The 21,361-nt window shown below is 37.4% G+C and overlaps 1 protein-coding gene across 3 annotated transcripts in view; it reads right to left on the bottom strand.

Annotated features, from left to right (window-relative positions):
• Nucleotides 1-694: 694 nt before the first annotated feature.
• kremen1 (kringle containing transmembrane protein 1) overlaps nucleotides 695-21,361 on the bottom strand; it is a 91,234-nt gene continuing 70,567 nt past the window's right edge. For 2 of the 3 annotated variants that reach the window (XM_067439400.1, XM_067439399.1), the window contains 7 exons: nucleotides 11,024-11,148; nucleotides 8,257-8,410; nucleotides 8,065-8,174; nucleotides 7,729-7,951; nucleotides 6,696-6,905; nucleotides 5,593-5,677; nucleotides 695-3,380 (listed from right to left, as the gene is read on the bottom strand). In XM_067439400.1, the coding sequence (XP_067295501.1) occupies nucleotides 3,224-3,380; nucleotides 5,593-5,677; nucleotides 6,696-6,905; nucleotides 7,729-7,951; nucleotides 8,065-8,174; nucleotides 8,257-8,410; nucleotides 11,024-11,148 (1,064 nt within the window). In that variant the 3' untranslated portion in view covers nucleotides 695-3,223. The remainder of the gene's footprint in view (nucleotides 3,381-5,592; nucleotides 5,678-6,695; nucleotides 6,906-7,728; nucleotides 7,952-8,064; nucleotides 8,175-8,256; nucleotides 8,411-11,023; nucleotides 11,149-21,361) is intronic. The other variant, XM_067439401.1, reaches the window with a different exon arrangement.

Raw genomic sequence — 21,361 nt, 5'->3', positions numbered from 1 at the left:
TGGATTTAACCTGTCACTTTGGGTTTGTCTCTCTCCCTCTCTCTGTGACCGGTGACACTTTAGTATGCATGGACAGCCTTAGGCACTGCAGAGCTAAGGTTATGATAAAGGATGCAATAATTAACCGAGTGCAGATAAATACACTTAGATTGAGGTAAAGCGAAATCTTTGTGCTTGAACTGACTGGGTGGCTTGTCTTTTTACAGACACAATGATTTTCAAAAGATGCAAGTTGTGATATAATCAGTTTTAAAAAGGTTGCCCCAAAAACATTACACAAGATAAGTACTTCAGTAATAAAGTGCAAAATGTAGTGATTTTGTTGTTAATTTGATTTTGTTGGTAAATGCAGCATTAGTGACATACCCACAAACAATGTAATGCTGATCACCCATGTGCCAGATTATATACTGAATGTTCAGTAAAACTTTATTTTGATGGATATTCTGATGGACTATAAGGGACTTTACAACTACATGTCAACTAACTCTAATTAGAGCATTAATAGACTGTCTGCTTAATATCTGCTAACACTTTATTGTGATAATTCTCCAGACATTCTAAATAACATTACAACTACATGTCATCTTTTTCTAACCCTAACCCTGGCAGTCTACTAATACTCTACTAACACGAATGGGAGTTAGTAGACATGTAGGTGCAACGTTACTTACAGTCAACAGTCAACTTACAGGGACCATCAAAATAAAGTGAAACTGAATGTCCTTAAAAATATTTTTTACTAAAGGGATACTTTTACAATATCCCTAAAACTTACATTAAGTACTACTCACAGACATAAAATGGTTGACCTGTGACTGATGGCTGTGCAAGTGCTGTAAACCGCAAGCTATAGTTTACTCAAAATTGAAATATACCTGTACTTTTTTATCCATACAAAGAATGTAATTTGGGAACACTGGGCTTCATTCAAGAAACTTTTGAAAATGAGTTAATATGAGTAATTTGTATATAAAATGGGCCGAATTCACAAACGCATCAACCTCAGATTTGATAGTTAAACGTTTGTTAATGCTTTACGATCATTTGTAAAAAGGGATGCGCGCACACACTCAATCACAATTTTAATTTGTAACTAAAATGATTATTCAATTAAAGTCTTAAGCTTGTAGGCAAACACACCGATGTGAAAATTCTGTCCGATAACGATAATGTTTTATATTTCAATGTCAATAGCCGATGTATCATCTGTTACATCCAGAGCCATAAATCTAAATCCGAATTTTTATGATTTTTGAGAGCCTTATTACAAAAAAATATTACCATTAAAAGACAATTATAATTGCTGTTCTTATAATAACTGTATGTAGCCTATATGACAGATTTGTGCTGCACATGTTGCACTTAACTCTAATTTCCTTTTTTGAAGTATTCCAATCATATTTGAAACTATTCAAAACCATCATGGTAAACAATGCGCAGTACGTCTCAGTGGAAGGAAAAATCTATTTATCGGCTTTAACATAATCAGCCGATAACGTTATGGGGGCCGATATATTGTGCATCCCTAGCAAATAATATCAGTGTAATCTAATAAAAAAAGAAAATGGATTAGGCGACCGCTTTCAATTTATTTTTGTTTTTTAGATTACATTTTCACATTTCAATAATGTTATGGTTTGGATATTTTTGGCTCCGTGTACGTGTGGTTGGGAGCAGGTGTACTGTTTTTCGTACATTGTGAAAAAATTTGAAGAAAAAAACACTTTCACGAATCTGAAAATGGACATCGAAATGGCATTTAAATAATGAGGCCCATTGTTGTTTTGGACTCAATGTAGGGATAAAAACCATTAAAACATTTGTCCAAAACATCATCTTTCACGTTCCAAAAACGCCATACAGGTTTGGAATGACAAGAGGGTAGTAAATGCTGACACAATGATCATTTTTGGGTGGACTACCCCTTTAACCGGTTAACTCGCAGCTAGCATTGCAGTGATCCACATGGTTTTTGGCTGGCTGGAAGAGTGCTTCAGAATGTGAGAGCTCAAGTTGTGGTAAACGGGGAGAAAGAGCAAATTGTTTTGGAAGAATTTCACCACGGCCTCTGTTGGGGAGTGAAATGAAAGGGGATGACGTTTGATTGTTCCCACATAGAATTACCGAGAATTACACAATGTTCATCACAATGCTTCTCTTGCTCAAGTCAAAAAACCTGACAAGAATAATATGCTCCAATGACACCCACAGGACTACATTTATCTTGAGAATCCCCAACAAGAACATACTTCCTTAGTGCTTATTCTCATTCGCGATTCAATGCTCCAAAGGATGAATGCTTGTTTACATTAGCGAGACATTACGACAGCTTAGAAGACAGAGTTTTTTCAGTCCTGAAGGCACTTAAAGGCAATGCAGAAAGATCAAAACCCAACACAAAGGACGAGAGACGAAAGCGAGGTCCATAGGGATGTCTTAACTCGTTTTGAACATTTGTAGCAATTTCAGGCTTTGGTTCTCCGCAGTCAATCTCGCCAGTTCTCTCTCTCTCTCTCTCTCTCTCTCTCAAACTTTTTTGTTGTTCACTTTGAGTCTGAATTGCTCTCGACATGATTGTGACATCAATCCTCCGCCGGATCAGCCAGCTCTCTTACATCTGAAGAAAGGAGTTCTGTGCTCCTCAACAACAGGTGACCTACATTAAAGGTTAAAGAGCGACTGAAGCAGAATCGTATCTCTCCTCCAGAGGGGCTCTGTGACTTTTTTTTTTGGTTATGTAAGTGGTTTTGTCTTTCAGTGTGCTCTGCAGGGAGTCTCACCCTTTCTTTTTTGCAGACACTTATCAGTTGATCACTTCTGTGAAAGCAGAGAAAGAAACAGCTGGGCCACTTTATCCATTTTTCGCCAATCGTCATTTGTTCATTTTGGTCTGCGGCGACAGAAACATCCCAGCACTCCTTTGCTAATCAAATCGCTTGGTTTATATATGTGCACCTGTCACATGATTTGTGATTAGTTGAGATGCAAATTGAGAGTAAGCGCATCGGTCTAGTGGCATCAAGCTCTTTTTGCACAGTTTATTTGTTTCTTACCAACAACCGATCAGCACATATAGACTGGGCCCTGCGCTGGTCATTTAAAGTGAAGCAGGGATCGGTGAGATCCCTTTTCATAGCCCAGCAGCAGAAGACCAGCATCGCGTACAGTGTGTGCATCTTTTAGGGGGCTAAAGCAGCCGTAGAGGTCAGAGGCGTTGAGGTTAGTTTCCCACGAGAGGGCTGAGGTCGCCATGGTGGTTCTTGAGTTTCTTCTTAAACAGAGAGATGGTGGAAGGTCTGTAGAGGATGATCCAGGGTTCAGGCGTTGTGCTCTGCGCGCACGAATCTGACCCGCTGATCGACGGGATGGACGGGGATCTGAGAGGGAGCGACAAACATAATAAAGACCATTAATTCACATCAATGTATGCTTCAATATGCCTGGTAAAAACCAAAAAAACATCTGTTAAGAGACACTATGGGCCTCTATAATACACCCGGCGCTATGCGACACTGACTGCGAAAGTGTTTTTTGCTAGTTTCAGCCCGATGCAGATGTCATTTTCACGTTCAGCGCCACCTTGTTTAAATAGCAAATGCCCTCGCGCTCATCTGTTTGCCCATGGGCGTGCTGGTCTGAAAACGAGGTGTGTTCAGGCACATTGTTGGCGCATTGCTATTTTGAGGTAACTAAAAAAGACTGTGCCATTGACCAACAAAAACTGTTTTTTTGTGTTACACTCTGCTTATTACACATGCAGGGCAGCAGCACACAAACAATTTTAAATATTAAAAATAAAAGGATTCCTCTCTGGAGAAGCGTTCAGTCTTTCCACTTGCAATTTCCACCATGTAAATAGCGAATCCGCCATGGTGTAAGCGCAACTGGCCTTTCAATGGAATAGGAGATGAGACTCTGATTGGTTTATTGCACGTTACGCCCATAACACACCCCTAAAAATAAGGACAGCCCTTTTAGGTAATTAAACGTTTTTCTCCCATCGTTAAGCAAAAGTGGATTTGGATAAGACACGTGTGCTTTGAGACCATGAACTTAGATCTGTAAATAGGGCCCTATTAGGGATGGGCGATACAACTTATTTTGTTTTCGATACGATACCGATACTTTCAATGCCAGTAGCGCAACCTACTAAATCTCCCTTGAAGCCAATACGGAAGTAATGTAAACTGCAATTCCTAAACTGGGAACTGACAGGCTCCAGAAGGGAGCAGAATCTCCCAACTTTACAGTAGAAAAAAACATGTTTATAGCCTGGTACAAATTGTGGTTTTGGTCTATACGGCTAATTTTGCACTTAATGACAACTCTGAGGGGGTACATTTTTTATAACTCATTCACTTACATTATATAAAGCCTTAAGTTCTGCATAATTAAGGACGTGGTTACTTTGAGTGGCAGGCGGATAACCATTTATCCACTGTCTGTAGTCATTGCATCACCTCATCTCAGCTCTGCCCACATCCCGCCTCTTTGCACATTTTGTTATCCGGGAGTGACATGTGATGACACGCTAGTAAGATGGCAACGCCCAGCTCGCCCATACTTTACACTTCAGAACGGCTTATCGGAATGCTATGGGTGACGTCACGGACACTACGTCCATATTTTTTTTACAGTCTATGGTTTGAATACAGCATCATCAGTGAGCAAACGCACTCTCTGTGATCGACTGGTTCTGTCTTGCAGTATTTGCATGTGTTCAGATCATGGTTCAGATAAGCAGGAAAATAGTGCTTTACCACACAACTATTCAGTAACATAGGTTATTTGTATTGTATGTATTAAAAAATCTTTTTAAATAAACAACAATATTGGTAAAAAATAAAAAACACATTAGTATTAATATTTTTGAGTATCGATATGCCCAACCCAAGGCCCTATATATCAGACAACAGTGCAGTGATAAAGCAGCAAATAAAAGCATGACTTCCTTTACCTGCAATAAATCTTATATAAGCCAGTCAGTTTATTTGTAATTTTAAAAATATAGAAATCAGCACAAATAATTTGCAGCCTTTTGTTTACATGAGGTAAACATAAAGCTTTTTTATATTTTGAATGTAGGCCTATATGATTGTATCTACATGTTTACATGCTTTTTTTTCTCTCTTTCTCCTTTTTGCTTGTTGAGGTGAAATGGTGATGAAATAATGTTCTTTAAAAATACTTTCCAGCATTTCAGTTATAAAAGTGTTCATGGTTTAAAATGCATGCAAATTACGGTGAAGCGCAACAGTGCTCCGCAGTGGTCAAAAAGGATTTAAACAGTACATTTTGAAGTGATCTCTTCTTGTAAACTCAGAGATGTGGAGTTGGATGGCAATTAAATGACCACATGGCCTTGATGTTAGTCAAAAAACAGTGGGTAATTCGGCCAGGGAATTTAACGCGGGTGGTGGGAGAAAAACTGTGACAGTCTGGATTCGAACGCCAATAAAATCACAGACCCTGAAAATGTTGGCATTCCCTTACGACCCCATGAAAAACACTACTGTCCGAATTGGGCTATTCATCATCATCATCATCACAATTCTTCATCTCATGCTTTATATTAGCATATGTACTTACTTTACAGTAAGATGCAGGAGCAGCTTAGCTACCATGGCTATGACTGTTAGCGTTAACAGAGCAGCTAATGCGTAGATGGTCCACACTGTAAAACATGACATGTTTATTAGTGACAGACAGTAAAACTAATGCAGCCTCATAATTACAGTTGTTCAAAAAGGGAAGGTTATCACTAGCGAAAACTCAAGTAGGCCTACTAGTATAAAGACTGTCTATGGAAATGTAAAGCATAGAGCTACATAGGGAAGCTAACTATAAAACTGTGTATCATACTGTGATGATTTTAATGCACTTTATACTTGTCCATTACGTTCCCTAAAGATTATAATTTTGTTATCTTTAATATGTTTAATAGCATTTCTGATTCAAACTTTAGTAGCAAAAATGTTTTCAGATGGGGTTTTTTCTAGCAATTTTCATACACTACTTTTCATAAATTCTACTGTTGAAAAGCTTGGGATAAAAATTATTATTATTATTTTTTAAGTCCCTTATGCTTACCAAGCCTGCATTTGTTTGATTCAAAATACAATAAAAACTGTAATGTTACAATTGGAAATAACTGTTTCTATTTTAATATATTTAAAAATGTAATTTATTCCTGTGATGCAAAGTTGTATTTTTTTATCATCATTGCTCTAGTCTTCAGTTTCACATGACATCATTCTAATATGCTGATTTGCTGCTCAAGAAACATTTTGTATTATCAGTACTATGTATTACTTTGTATGATAATATTGTAGCATATATACATAAAAAAAAAAAAATATATATATATATATATATATATATATATACTGTATAATGTATATATTTTTTCTTACTTGTCTTGATTTCTTTAAGCTAGATTACATTTTAGTTCATTTAATTAAATCAACGTCTAATATACCTGGAAACAACTTACTGGGCGAATACATCAAGACATATATTGCAACTGAAAAATACTGGGATATCACTTTTAGGTATTTTTTGTTTAATACAGTATGCAGCTACATTGTAACATAATCTCAGCAGGCTATCAGGCTACATCTTCTAGTTAATGATGATATCTAGTTCAGGAAAGGAGCAGAACTGAAGCATAATGAAGAGAACTGGACACATACTGGTGCTGTGGTCTGCGGTCTGGCCCGGTCCATGCCACTGACCTGGCATGTTTGCAGGACTTGATGTGATTACATAGTACAGGAGGGAGGATTTTCCACTGGTATTTGATTTCGCTGTAGTGCTTCCCGTATGTGGCCGCACTGTACTGGCGTACTCTTCGTCACCTTTGTCATCCTCTTCCACAGGTCTGACTCCTTGATTTCTAAAAGCTGTGAGGAGTTAATAAGTGGTAATCAGCCAATGAAACAAACATTCCTTGTTAATATATGCATCATCTGATTAAAATTCATAACATCTCTTCTGAAGTCCCCCTGGACATTACGGAGAGAGATTTCTAAGCTCTTTCAAAATAACATCACGTCTTTCATTCAGCGTTGTAGATGCAGATATAAACGCAGTATGTGGCGCTTGAATCAAACTTTGCCTGCAGGGAAAAAGGCTCTGTGAATAGTAAAAGCCAATTTGCTTCGCTGACCTTTTCTTTTAGAAAAACCTTTTTCCATTTCATACTTCCCACTCCCTTTTATTCTTCCTCAGATTGTGGTTATTGAACTCTGCCTCCCAAAACAACAAAGTGACAACATGCCTGAATATTGTATATATATGACAAAAAAGCATTCAGAGAGTGATGCTTACACATATTTGGCTTCTATTTATTTATTTTTATGACTATTTTAAAGTCATAAAAACAGCAGTGTGTGTTAAGTGACATCATATGAAGCACCATTTTAGAGATCATTCTAATATGCTGATGTATTGCTCAAGACAAACTATTATCAATATTGTAAACATTTGTGCTGGTTAATAGATTTGTAGGATGTTTTGATGAATAGAAAGTGAAAAGAGAAAATAATTTATATCAATGTAATGCATTCTTGCTATACAGAAGTATTGATAAATTTAGCTGCCTTCAAACTTTTAGAAGATAATTATGAACATTTCAATTTCACACACTTTTTTGTGCAACATTTGACGTTATACGTCCACATTTAAAAAAGTGGACAGTCAAATGTTTCCAAATGAAATCCTCACCATGATAAAGAACAGAAAATCCCTGTGCCTCATTTGTCCTATCTGAGAAAAAATATAAAATGACGAAGTCTCCGGTGACGTTCACAACGTCCCGTGGTGGATTGCGGCCATCAAATCGCGCCACCACCTGATTGGAGTAGCCATCTAACAGTTCCACCATATCAGTCTGGTCCACAATATTGAAAAAAGTAAAGTTGAACAGAATGACGGAAGCACCCGGAACCTGCAAGAGCAACATAACAAAGATAAGACAGCTGTCAGTATGCCAGATACATATTATGTGTTTTGGCTCTGGCAGGCTCTTTCTCCATTAGGATATTAAAAGCATAATTGTACCTGAATGGTCCAGTAGCAGACCCTGCCAGGTTTGTATTTATCTGGAAAGTCAGGAGAGTAAATTACTGCGGAGGGTGATGTGTAGTTTCCTCCACAAGCGCCTACTTTTGCTATTGGAGAAAAGGTACAGCTTCAGTTATTTTTTCCCTTAACCTGCTTTGCAAAGGTAATAAAACAACTACAAAAACGTACTGTCGAAGACTATGACACGTCCGTCGCCTCCACATGGCTGGGTGTGGTCTCCAAAACACACATGGTTACACTCTGTGCTCGGAGCATCACCGTGACGATGATAATCAAGGTCGTTGCCACAGAAACAAGCGTAGCCTGATTCCATACCGGCGAGCTGGAAAAAAAGACACAAGAATCCACAAATGGTCCGGAATTCATAATTCTCTAATGCCCGGACAATCCAAGGGTGCCGGCCATCAGAAAAGCAAGCAAAATACAATAAATATTGAATTCAACCAACATAGGCAGATGTACAGTACATGATTACATCTTGAAAAAATATAACCTTGTTTTTTTGCAAAGTCATTAACTGGAAAAAAAAGGCAAAATTACAATTACGGGAAATGTTATATAAGTATTTGTATTAATTTTATGTGTATATCTGTAACCCCTACTGTTCGGACCGCCGGCATGAGAGTCGGACGCTCTAACAAGGAGGCTAAAGGCTGCAACCTCTAGCGTCAGTCGCTAGAGCGTCTGACAAAAAAAAGTGAGGTTTACTCGCACAGCAACTACTAGCTGGCCTCTGTTACATACATACATATATATATATATATATATATATATATATATATATATATATATATATATATATATATATATATATATATATATGTATATACACACACACACACACACACATAAACGTTCATGTTTTGACGTTAATTACATTAAATAATTGTTCTACAGTCTATAAACTGTATTTAGTTAAATTACATCCGAAGTAAATAAACACACAAAGAATAAAATGAATCCCTTACTTTACTTTATATATATATATATATATATATATATATATATATATATATATATATATATATATATATATATATATATATATATATATATATATATATATATATATATATATATATATATATATATATAAAGCGCTGACGCTCTGTGATCGTATGTGGCCTGCTCCTTCGTGGCTGAGTTGCTGTTGTTCCTAATTGCTTCCACTTTGTTACAATACCACTAAAGCCTAGTTCAGACTGCACGATTTTCAAACTCGTCGGGTCACTGCTCTTTTCACACTGCATGACTATCTGGGGTATCATTCAGTCACTGCTGTGTTCACACTGCACGATGGTTTGACCACAGAGGAGTTCACACTGCATGACTGAACAAGAGGAAGAATCGCCGACAACTCTCTCTCCGGTGCGCAAACTACGTTTCCCAACTAACTTACACGTGCGATGTAACGAGTAAACAACGCAAGATCACAAGTGCGTCAGACCGCAGTTCTCACGCGAGACTTGGAATTGTTATTAAAAATGATAAACTGCACAAAGTTTGCTTCAAACTGTATGTGCGCTGATTTGTGGAGAAAAAGAAAAAAGATTATGGCGGAAGAAATTGTTGGAGAGACAGAGGGAGCCAGGATTGTGTTCTGCAAAGACAGTTTGAGGTAAATAAACAATTTTGTAATGTGCTGCTGCTGCGGCTGGATGTGCAAATGTTTGGCCTTTGTTTCTGTTTGATAGAATTGTAAATATATCTATTAAAATACTGATATTCTGCTCTATAACTCCTCCCTGAACCTCCTGCTGCCCTGTATGGCTGTCGGTCATCGCCGATGTAATTTTCATTCAGAACGCAGTTCACACAGCAGGAGTTTCAATCGCTGACAGGTCCAGATATTTAGCATGCCAATAAAATTCAATAAAATCACCTCAAAGTTGAGCCTGTCTCCCCGATCATTTTCTAATCCACACCGGTTTATTGTTACGCTTTTGGTTTCTCTCACAATAATGATAATTATTGATGCAGCAACTTTCCATCCTACAGCAGGCCTATCGCTTACGATCTGCTGTGTCTGCTGACGCACTTCCTCTGGCACGATAATCGTAATAATATTTTGTAGTGTGTGATGCTCCTCGATTTTCAAATCTTGTAGTGTGAGCATATTTAAGATTTAAGTCAAGAAAATCTGCAAAGATTCTCCTGAAGTGTGTGCTGCAACAGATTTTACAATCGGATAGGATTTTAAAACTCCTGTAGTGTGAGCCAGGCATTAACAGTTGTCCGTGGAATATTTGGTATTGAGAAATTTCATGAATGGACTTATGGACTCATGCTTGATTTTAAACATCTGTTGCCATGGAAGTGATTGGAACAGCTGAATTCAATGATTTAGAGGGGTGTCCCAATACTTTTGGCAATATAGTGTATAAGCACATATTACGTGAACAAACTTTTATGTTAGATGTGATTACTTGCGATTAATCGATTTGACTGAAGTATATAATACTACAAAATGGGTAGCATTCCTGTGATGTACTATTATGCATTTTTTTATATATTTTTTTTATTTTTAATGTAGTAAAGATGTATTATATTAGTACAAATCTAATGAAATCACCATTAAAGATAATGGGAATTATAAAAGAAATAAAGCTTAATGTTTTTTACATTTTTAAAGCTTGCATAAATGTAGACTTTATGCAAAATACAATTTCTTACTTAACTTTTTTTTTTTTTTTTTTTGGATGAAATGTGATTGTATGCAAGACTGACATGTTTGTAAGATTTTCCCATAAGAGGTAGTAACGTGTTTTATAAAATAAATAATTCTATACAATCTGAGTGGACTAGCCGCTTTCAAAAGTAACCTATGTAAGCGTGACCACACCAAACAAAACTCTTTAAATGTGTATAATCACTTTAATGCATCCTTCTGTTTTATCACTTCCTATTTTATGCATTTCCCATGGTGAATTGGTACCTTGTATCTTTGGTTGCGGCAGAAGCTGATGCAGTTCTGAATGGTGAGTTTGTTGGAGGTCTGGTAGCCTCCGGACAGAGGTGTTGGATCGCCACTGTCCTTAAAACAGCCTAGATTACCAGGCACTGAAAGAGAAAGAGAGGGAGATATATCACAAACAATGTAAACATTAAAAAAAAATTACTGGAAACATGACATGGGTATAACAGGGCCTCATATGCCCATATAGAAATTTCGTATTATCCGCTTTTAAATCCAGTATAACAGAAACACTTGCAAATCATTAACTCTCCTCTGCCGGTAAATGGTCTGGAAACGTGTCTTAAAGACTGAGGTGTTTTATGAACTATGATTAAAACAGCACGCATGGCCCAAACAGTGTGAGAATGGAGTGTGCTCTGTATGTGACTAAACCTCATCCTAAGGGAATGCGCAGATGGATTCTGGGTGGGGGTGGGGTGGGGGGGTGTTAATTATGAATTGAATGAGGTCTCAGGGTGAGAGAACACAGAGGTCAGAAAGACAGACAGAGGGTGTTGGAATCTAGAAAATGTCTGAAAGTCCATGTCAGTGCCATTAAGTGTGTGTGCTATTGTCTACATGACACAACTAGAAACCAGCTCGCCAAGCAGCCGAAGACCTTCTTAAACCAATAAGTTCAGTATAAGCTGTTTTTTCCCCCCTTTTCAGCATGGATAGACTAATGGATAGCAGGAGTGCAGAGATAAAGAGCAAATAGAGCTGGGGTGTTATGGCCAAAAATAGTATCACAATGTCCATACAATATCAATATTCATCATACTATTCGTTCAATAATGGGGAAGGAAATGCTTTCCACATATTTTGACCCACAAACCTTGCGAATGAATGCAAACCTGTTTTTTTACTTGTAATGCATTACCCCCAACAGTGCTCAAATGTACTTCGTATTGATAATAATATTATTATTTATATAGAGATATCATACAACCAAGATATTTTTTCATCCATGTTTTAAATGTATGCAGTTATTTTGTGCAGCATCTTATTTGACATACAAATGCACATGACAGCAAATAAATTGTTAATTGTACAGATGTGAGTTTGCCTTACTTTCAGCTTGAGAGACTTATTCAGTTCACTTTTGGTGTGAAAGGGCCTTCACATTGGCTGAAAGTAGAACTTTATTATTAAAAAAATAAACAAGCAAGCCCAGTCCAGGAGAGAAAAAGTAATGCAAAAGTAATGTAATGGATTACGTTACATAAAAAAGTAACTAAGTAACGCATTTAGTTATTTTTTTAGGGAGTAAAGTAACTTTCCCCAACACTACATATTAGTATACAGTAGTGATATATTTCTGTCATAACTTCTTGAAGTTAAACCAAACAATTATTTTGAGAGTTTATTGTGAAGACCTTTGTGAAAAGTTTGTGAAATGACTCTCAAAGCAACTGTAGATAAAGTTAATGTCCTCATACAATGAGACGGCATATGCTGAAAACACTGTGAGCGTCACATGTATGTGAGTTTGTGTATCAGACGAAAAAGTGTCATGAATTCTGATATGACTGTTCAGACTGCAGTCGCATTAAAAAAAACATCAGACCTGTGTTGGATTTAGTACCACATATGGAAGTTGCCAAAATTGGAATTGGATTCCATGTGGCTTGTGCTGTTCACTATGTCATGAGAACAGATCTGAGTCACGTGAGCAAAAAAATCATATTTGGGCAGCATTTACCTGCAGTCTGAACATAGCCTTAGCGAAATGCATGGAATGGCTGATGTTGTGTTTAATTCAGACTTGTGCTGAGATGTGTTCTTGGAGAGTTATTGGCTGATAGGTGAATCCAAATCCAGTAAAAATGTCCAGAGCTTATTATTGTCATTGCAATCTCGATATATCACAGTTCTCCACCCAGAAAAACATACTGCATAGCAATGTGCTAAAACCATTGAGAACACACCATATACAGAGGCATTCAACACACACAAATACATGCCTTATATGTAAAAAAAAACAAAAAAATGAATGGATGATTGGGATTTGTTTGTGTGAATATAAGTGTATCTGTTCTATCAGAGGAGTTTTGAAGATCCATTTGGATGACAGCGTAGGTTAAATAGTGAAAGGTTTGATTGCAGACTGGTGATAAGGATTAAAAGAACCCTCTCAGACAGTCCAGAACTCTCCAAGAACACATCTCAGCACAAGTCAGCACTTGCACAGGCCCTTGTTCCGCTCGCTGGATACAAAGAAAAGTTTTGTTTTCAAAGGGATACACGTTGGAGCCAACTCAGGCCACACACACACACACACAAACACACAGGCAATTACACATTCTGTTTCTCTGTGTCTGTGTGAAAGTGTTTTGCTGAAATATTTCATGCTGTTTGATGAACAGTGAAATTACAGCAGGAAAAGTTTAATCGTGTTTATGCAGTCAGTTAAAACGCAAACACACAGAATAACCACTACAACACATTGTGACAGTAAACTTCATCTCCATATAATCAGATTTCGAGTGGATTTGTTGAAAATATTCAGAAACAAAGCAATTGTTAAAGGCAATGTCAACTTATAAATACTGTACAGTATTTAAGGAGTAAACTTTTATAACATTTTTCTCTGAAATCCATGTTTGTTACAATTTCTTGATCCCAAAACACGACCATTTTACACCATCTCAATGACCTTTAAAATGAAATAGGCTGCTTACCTTTAAGAAACATTTCTATATACCCACATACCTGTTCAAATGTCTGGGGTTGGTATGATTTTTACATGTTTTTGAAAGATATCTCTTACGCTCGCCAGTCGCCAACTGCATTTATGTGAAATATTATGATTTCAGATAACAGTTTTTAAAATTGTATTTATTCCTGTGATCCAAAGGTGAATTTTCAGCATCATTACATCATTCTTCAGTGTCACATGATCCTTCAGAAATCATTCTAATATGCAGATTTTCTGCTCAAAAAATATTTCTTTTCATTATCTGTGTTTAAAATAGCAGTGATGCTTAATATTTTTGAGTAAACCGAAAAATATTTTCAGTATATTCTTTTAATGAATAGAAAGCTTAGCGTTTATTTGAGGGTATGTTTACATGACACAACAACGATGTAGGCTACTAAAAACAGAAGAGTTTTCCTTTGTGTTTTTCGTGCACAGACAACAACATTGTTAGAACGATCCCCATTAACACAGATCTGCGGAAAGGACAAAAAAACTGTTTTATGCTTTAGGTCATTAGATGGCATAATGTTCTCGGAAAAAAATATCGTTTGGGGGGGTAAAATGTGTGTTATTTTGGCAAGGTTGCCTTCTAAAATTCCCATTCATGCGTCTATATATCACATAATAGTCACTTCAATCCGCGGACATAGAAAACAACCCACGGAAAAAAAAAACCTAACATAATGCGTCGCTTCGTTGCTCTGATTGGTTGTAGGTCTATCCAATTGAGGTCTTTCCTGGTTCGGTTGAAACACGCCCCATAATCACAGCTAATATTAATGCATCATTAATACATTTGTAGCATATGCCAGGACTGTTTGTTATTTGCATCTTAGGTTCCTTAAACAGTCTGGGTAGATGTTAAATCATCAGTATATAAAAAAAATAAACATCTAATATGCTCTGTTTGACAGATTGTGTTGCATAATAAAAACAAAATTGCACTTTCACTGAAGACTAACTAGGCTCTTATTTCCTATAAGACAATTCAGTTTTCCTTTGTATGGAAATATACTATTATAGTAGTATTCAAAATGACCATAACATAAATGTTATCTATAGACTAAGTAGAGTTCAATAGGCAAAGACACTGAAACTTTCCTGCTTGTCTAAACACAGACATGTACAATATAATCCACAGTCTGTTCCTCTTATTAATCAGAGTGTAAAAAACACCACAAACTGCAGTGCAGCGTGTTCCACCCCCTCATAAATCTGCAACAATGTCCACATGAGCGGTGTCGAGTCAAATACAGGCCTGTTCTAGTGGACTGGATCTGAAGATGATCCATCGCTGCCAGCGAGGAATTCTGGGTGGAAATTAAATGGAAGACTGCATGTAATTATGATCGTTAGATAGAGGACAAAAGCCTTAATTACACTGATATGCTTTTACAGAGAACAGAAAGTCATTTTTCACTCTTGGATGCCTGGAGAAGAGGGGGGTTGGGGGGAGAGAAATTTTTCTTGGCTGTTCCTTTGCCACTTCAATGGCAATAGCTCTGAACTTGAAAGCAGGACATTCTGCTCTCCAGGGCTCATGCAAGATTAAAGACCGCAGGTCTTCTGCTTCTGACAGAGTGATTGTACTTTACCATCAATTTATCTGTCCTTAACCTCTCATCACGCACCAGGGTTTGCTTCCCCCTGCACAAAAAAGGACTCATCTCTTCCACCAACACAGCTGCTGTTTTTAGGCAATGCCATGTTTTTTTAGTTAACTTACCTCAGAAAACTTCAAAAGAGAATTGCAGAACGTACCTCATGCAGTTAAGATGTGCTGAACAAGGGTAACAACTGCAAATATCCATGCTTTAAAAGTAATACAATCGACTTCAAAGTGCAGAGTGGAATTTGAAGATTTTATAAGGCGCTTGGCTGGCGAACGCAATGGCATTACGTGTGCTAATGTGCCTCGTTTAGACTGGCTCGCATCCAGATACGGCTTTCAGGAAACACACACTTTCACAATGGAAAGATGCAACACACACACACACACACACACACACACACACACACACACACACACACACACACACACACACACACACACACACACACACACACACACACACACACACACACACACACACACACACACACACACACACACACACACACACACACACACACACACACACACACACACACACACACACACACACACACACACACACACACACACACACACACACACACACACACACACACACACACACACACACACACACACACACACACACACACACACACACACACATCTATTTTTTACAGGCCTGCATCTGCATCTCAACATGGAAAGAATTGGGAGACTTAAATTAAACACAGTTGGGAATGTGGCTGGTTCCACTGCTGAAATACATAAAATTATTAAATGCTTCACAAAAACACAGTGATATTTGATACTATGCAGGCCCATGATGAAATATCTATTCAGTGTTTGTTTTTAGGTTGCCGCTGGTTTGATTGGCGTTAGGGGCAGCCAAGGAACACCCGTGACATTTACAATTGAGCCCTTTGAGCAAGACACCTGAGTTAGTTCGGAGTAAATCGCTTTAGAGGAAAACTATCTGCTAAATGACAAAAGAAAGAAAAACTCACTTTACTCTGATGTACAGCTTACAGGAATAGATCGTAACAGTTTGAAAAACACGCTAGATTACGATCTCATTCTAGCAATGGCTTCTGACTGTTTGAAAAATGGCAGTGGCCTTTTAATATCGCAAGTAGCTATGAAGCTAAAAAATGCAATACAAAAGTATTTTACCTATGTAAATTCGATAATAAGGAATTTTCAGATTATTGGAGAAATTCAAGTACAACCTTTATTTTTTTTGTGAGGGCACAGACTCAGCACAGACCCAGCTGTTATCCCAACTAACAAGAAATGTTCTCAGAACTTTGGCTAAAGTTCCGACAAGGTTACAAACAAACCTTTTTACAGTAACATTTATACTGTAGAATGTTAGTTCAAAGTTATCTGGTCTTTAATAATGTTCTTAAAACATCAGCACAAAAGCGTCATTTATAAATCGTTTATGGAATGTTTTTTTTTTTTTCCTTTGGAAAGTTTTAGTTGGAAGTTGTCTAACTTTTTTTTAATCTTACTACTTGTTCTTGTTATAAGATTCAAAGTTAGCAGTAAAGTCTCAGCCTCGGTTGTCAAGCACACAAAATTGGAAACACTTCAGGAATTTCGAAGTCATCTGTCGCCTTTAGCCTGGAAACAAAATATAGTGTGATGTCAAACCCCCTCCTTGAAAAATAACGCTGTCTTGTTTACAACGGTGACAATGAGCTTTAATCAGGATCAACTAAACGCTGGGTTTTCAACAGTACGTCAAGCCTGTAAAGTTTGTGGCGTAGACTCTTTAAAATACGTCCAAGAGTTTTACCCACCAGACTGTTATTGTAGGGACATCAGCATGACATTTTCACGCCCCTAAACATGACACAGAAGAAAACTGTGATTGGTTGCTTAACATGTCAGATGGCCTCTGGGCGGTCCTTGACCAATGAAAGTCTAGAGCTTCTGCCGTCAGTCTGAAGGTCTGGCTATGCGAGACTAACTAGATAAAGATCTAGGTGCAAGATACATTGCAACAGCTGAAGAAGACAATATATCATCTCTGAATTAACATAATTTGATACATTATTAATTAATAATGATTAATTAAGCATATTGTTGCTGCCAAGCTGGAATGTAAAAAAAAAAGAAGCAATTGGGGTACATTTTGATTTCATGTCCAGTATGGTTATTGTTAACTAAAATTATTACAAATTGTATTTGTACCCTCAACCAAACCCTAATCCTACTCTAACCTGTTCTTAAGTGCAGCAGAATTTTTTTGTAACCGTGGCTAGATCTGTGCCGTGCCACAATTCTGTCTGAACTCTTCAGGCAGTTCCTTTAACCTCATGATTCTCATTTGCTCTGACATGCACTGTGAGCTGTAAGGTCTAATGTAGACAGGTGTGTGGCTTTCCTAATCAAGTCCAATCAGTATAATCAAACACAGCTGGACTCAAATGAAGGTGTAGAACCATCTCAAGGATGATCAGAAGAAATGGACAGCACCTGAGTTAAATATATGAGGGTCACAGAAAAGGGTCTGAATAGAGGGAATGCACGTGACGTCATCGTCAGCTTGAGCGACTGTGATTACGCCCTGCTGAGTGGCAAAAAGACTGAGAGGCAGCATTGGTTTACCGCGCAAATGCAGCGAAAACACACAAAACCAGGCCTGGCGCCAGAGGGGGTGTAGGGGAGGCTTGACCACGGACCCCATGAACATCGCTGTTCCAGACTAGAGATGGACTTTATAATAGCGTGTCATTTTCACACTCAAACCACTGCCACCTGTTGCTGCTTCTGCTTTTAGAGTGAAACACTGCCCATAACTGCTTGTCTAGGATCTGTAATCCTCTGTAAGAATTCGTAATAACTGCATATTATCAGCGAAAAGAAGCTAGCAAAAGATCCAGTGTGCATCTGTATTTGCACTCGTCAAATGATTACATTTTCAACGTGTTTTCGCCTCGGTGAGTAATGTAGCCAATCACCGACATGTTTGTAGACTTCTACATCGCAGTTGGCCAATCACATGTGTTGAATTTGGAATCAACTCACCGCTCGAGTGTTTGTCCAGGTGCTGAGTTCAGTTAACACACAAGTCAATCCTCCGTAAGTGCAGACATTGTGAAAATAAGAGATTCATTGTATACTAACTTCATTGCGGAACTTTGTGAGATTGCGTTTATTGAATGAGTGACAGCTTTTAGTGAATATAAAGTATATTGCCACTACACACTTCAAAACACTGACCCATCCGCATGCGGGGATCGCTCGAAAAATGTGATGAATAACAGTTATAAACATTCATGTCAAAATCAGGCTCATAAAAATGTCAGGAAAACATGATTCCTGGCTGCATGTCATTATCCATGGATCACGGAATCTTTGGTAAGTTGTAAGGATCATTTGCTCTGCTCGGGTTTTGCTCTATTAAATCCAGTCAGGCAGCCGCTCTTCTGCCACTCAGCCCCGGCTGAGGAGGCGTGTTACGGAGGGAAAGTGACGTTGATGCGTTTCCTCTATACTTAGAGTCCTGAAATGTGATTTTTCAGTTTTTCTTTTTGTTGTTAAGTTTTTGTTTGTGTTTTTATAAATATCAAATAAAGTGAACTAAAAAAAAGGAAATAACATGACAAAACCTCAAGCTTTTGTTCAAGATCTTCACCAAAAATGAGTGCACCTCTTGATGCAAATAAGGTTGTGATGCCATTTCCATCAAGAGGTACATTCATTTTCCATCAAGATCTTGTATAGACAATGAAAGAGTCTAGCACTCTGTCAAGTCTCCTCCAGCACACCCTTTCAATGAATTTAAGGTCTGGACTCAGAGATGCCAATTTATGTGTGTTTACTCTCCCTCCAAACCATTCTTTCACAGTTTGAGCCTGATGATCTTGACATTGTCATCCTGGAATACGGCCATGTAGTGTCTTCCGATGATGGTGTTTAAGAAATGAAAAGCTACACACTCCATCAATTGGGAGTAGAAGAAGTTTTGCCAAACGTACTAAAACCATAACAATCACTGCAATAATAATCCAATCATTGTCTCTAAAGCATATGCCTATTTAAATCCAAACAGAAGCTGTTTCAGTATATAAATAATACTAAAACAACACGTATGATGACTTAAATGGCCCAATACCTCAGAAATGTTGAGGTAGCCTGGCTGTACCACTTGTAGCATGTACTTATCGATAACTTTTCCAATTTCAACCCAGATCCTTAATCATAAGGCCACGGCACTCGTGAATTATCCTCAATAACCCTCTTCTGAAGAGTGACAGTTCCACTCTCACCTTCAAAAACTCTACAGCGGCAGTAAATACCACTGATATTCTCTTAAGCTCTCTAGAACCGCCGATATTGTTCAGAGCAGAAACGATGGTCTCTGGCCTTATATTGCACATCATATCTCAGCTGTGGTGAGTCATCCATGCTTTTCACAATTCAGATTTTCATTATTGCAGGGCTTGATGGGGGTGACGCAAGAGTGAAAGACGTGTCACAAGTCCACTGAAGCAGAGAGGCAGACATAATAGCGCTCAAAAGGAGAGCGAAAGAGAGAGACTGACAAAAGGAAGAAGGAAAGAAACACCCAGATAACAAACACAACAACATCAAACGCTGCAGATCTTGGCAAATGCACTTGGCAGAAACAGCGGATAAGCGTGTCTGAGAGGGCCTCTTTCTCTTTCCCTCTTTCATTCTCTCTCTGTGTTATTAAAATAAGGTAATTACAGACATAAATTCAGATGACATCTGCGGTGCATTTTTTCCTCTTTCTTTTTGCAGAGGATTGTGGGTGTTTCTTTTTTCCAAAATACATTCATAAGTTTCTGTGCCACACCCTGCAGACTCTGCCAGGAACACTTTGAGTTGAGAGCTGAGATACACTTGAGGAGAGGAGGTGAAATAATAAAGAGATGCCTTGTTATTGCTAATAAGACAGTCTGTCTTTCTGAATGTTTAAAGGGATAGTTCAGCCAAAAATGTAAATTCTGTCATCATATATTTACCATGTTGTTTAAAACCTCTATGGCTCTCTGTCTTCTAGAGAACACAGCTCTTTTCCATGTACTGTAATAACTCTCTAGACTCTCTACACAACCATTAAGGAAATGTTTTTCTTTTAAAGAAATTAATCATTTTATTCAGCTAGGCTGGATTAAAATGGCCAAAAGGGACAGTAAAGACATTAATGTTACAATAATGTCATATTCATCAAAGAATCCTGAATATTTTTTAAGCAGCACAACTGTTTTTAACATTGATAATAATAAGCATTTTATTCTTGAGCATTCTTGAGAATGATTTCTGGAGTATAATGCGATCATGTGAGTAATGACATCACAGAAGTGAATTACATTTCTAAAATGTAATACAAACTATTAAACTATTTTAAAAAACTGAAAACACAAAAAATACACCACATAATACTGTTTTACTGTATTTTTGATAAATGTAGCCTTTGTGAGCAATAAGACATTTCCTTAAAAAAAAATGTTGCACATTTTTTAGTGTATATATTTATTCAAAATCTGATTTATTATTTTTTGTTGACCGTTTTTGTGAACAGAGTCAACTGATTCTTTGAAACAATGTAAATTAGAATGATTCACTCATTACTTCTCCTGACTTGAAGTTTCAATCTGTTCATCATACACTGCATATGGTTCCAAAAGTTGTGCAGACTACTTTTATGAGATTTTAAAGAGGTTTTGCATCCATTTTCCTTTCCAATTCAAAACTTTCTTGTGTTGCACAGTTTGGAAAGTGAGTAAACAGATTCTTTAGTGGTTTAATTAGTATACTCTAAAATCATTATTGTGAAAGTAAAAAAAGCTAAAAATGGGGTACAGAAAATGAAATAACACAATACACTAATAATGATGATGATAAGATCTCGACCAGAGAGTATATTATATTAGAGTATAAGTATATTTTTCCTTAAGTCTGTGTGCATTTCTTCGTAAGTTGAATACAGAAGGCAATCCGCCGTAAGCGAGATATTTTACATTATAACGTTTCAAATATAGAT

This window comes from Pseudorasbora parva, chromosome 3 (assembly GCF_024679245.1).
Source record: "Pseudorasbora parva isolate DD20220531a chromosome 3, ASM2467924v1, whole genome shotgun sequence".
Classification (NCBI taxonomy): Eukaryota; Metazoa; Chordata; class Actinopteri; order Cypriniformes; family Gobionidae; genus Pseudorasbora; species Pseudorasbora parva.
The sequence above is the reverse complement of the archived record's forward strand: the minus strand, read 5'-3'. Positions and strand labels throughout refer to the sequence as shown.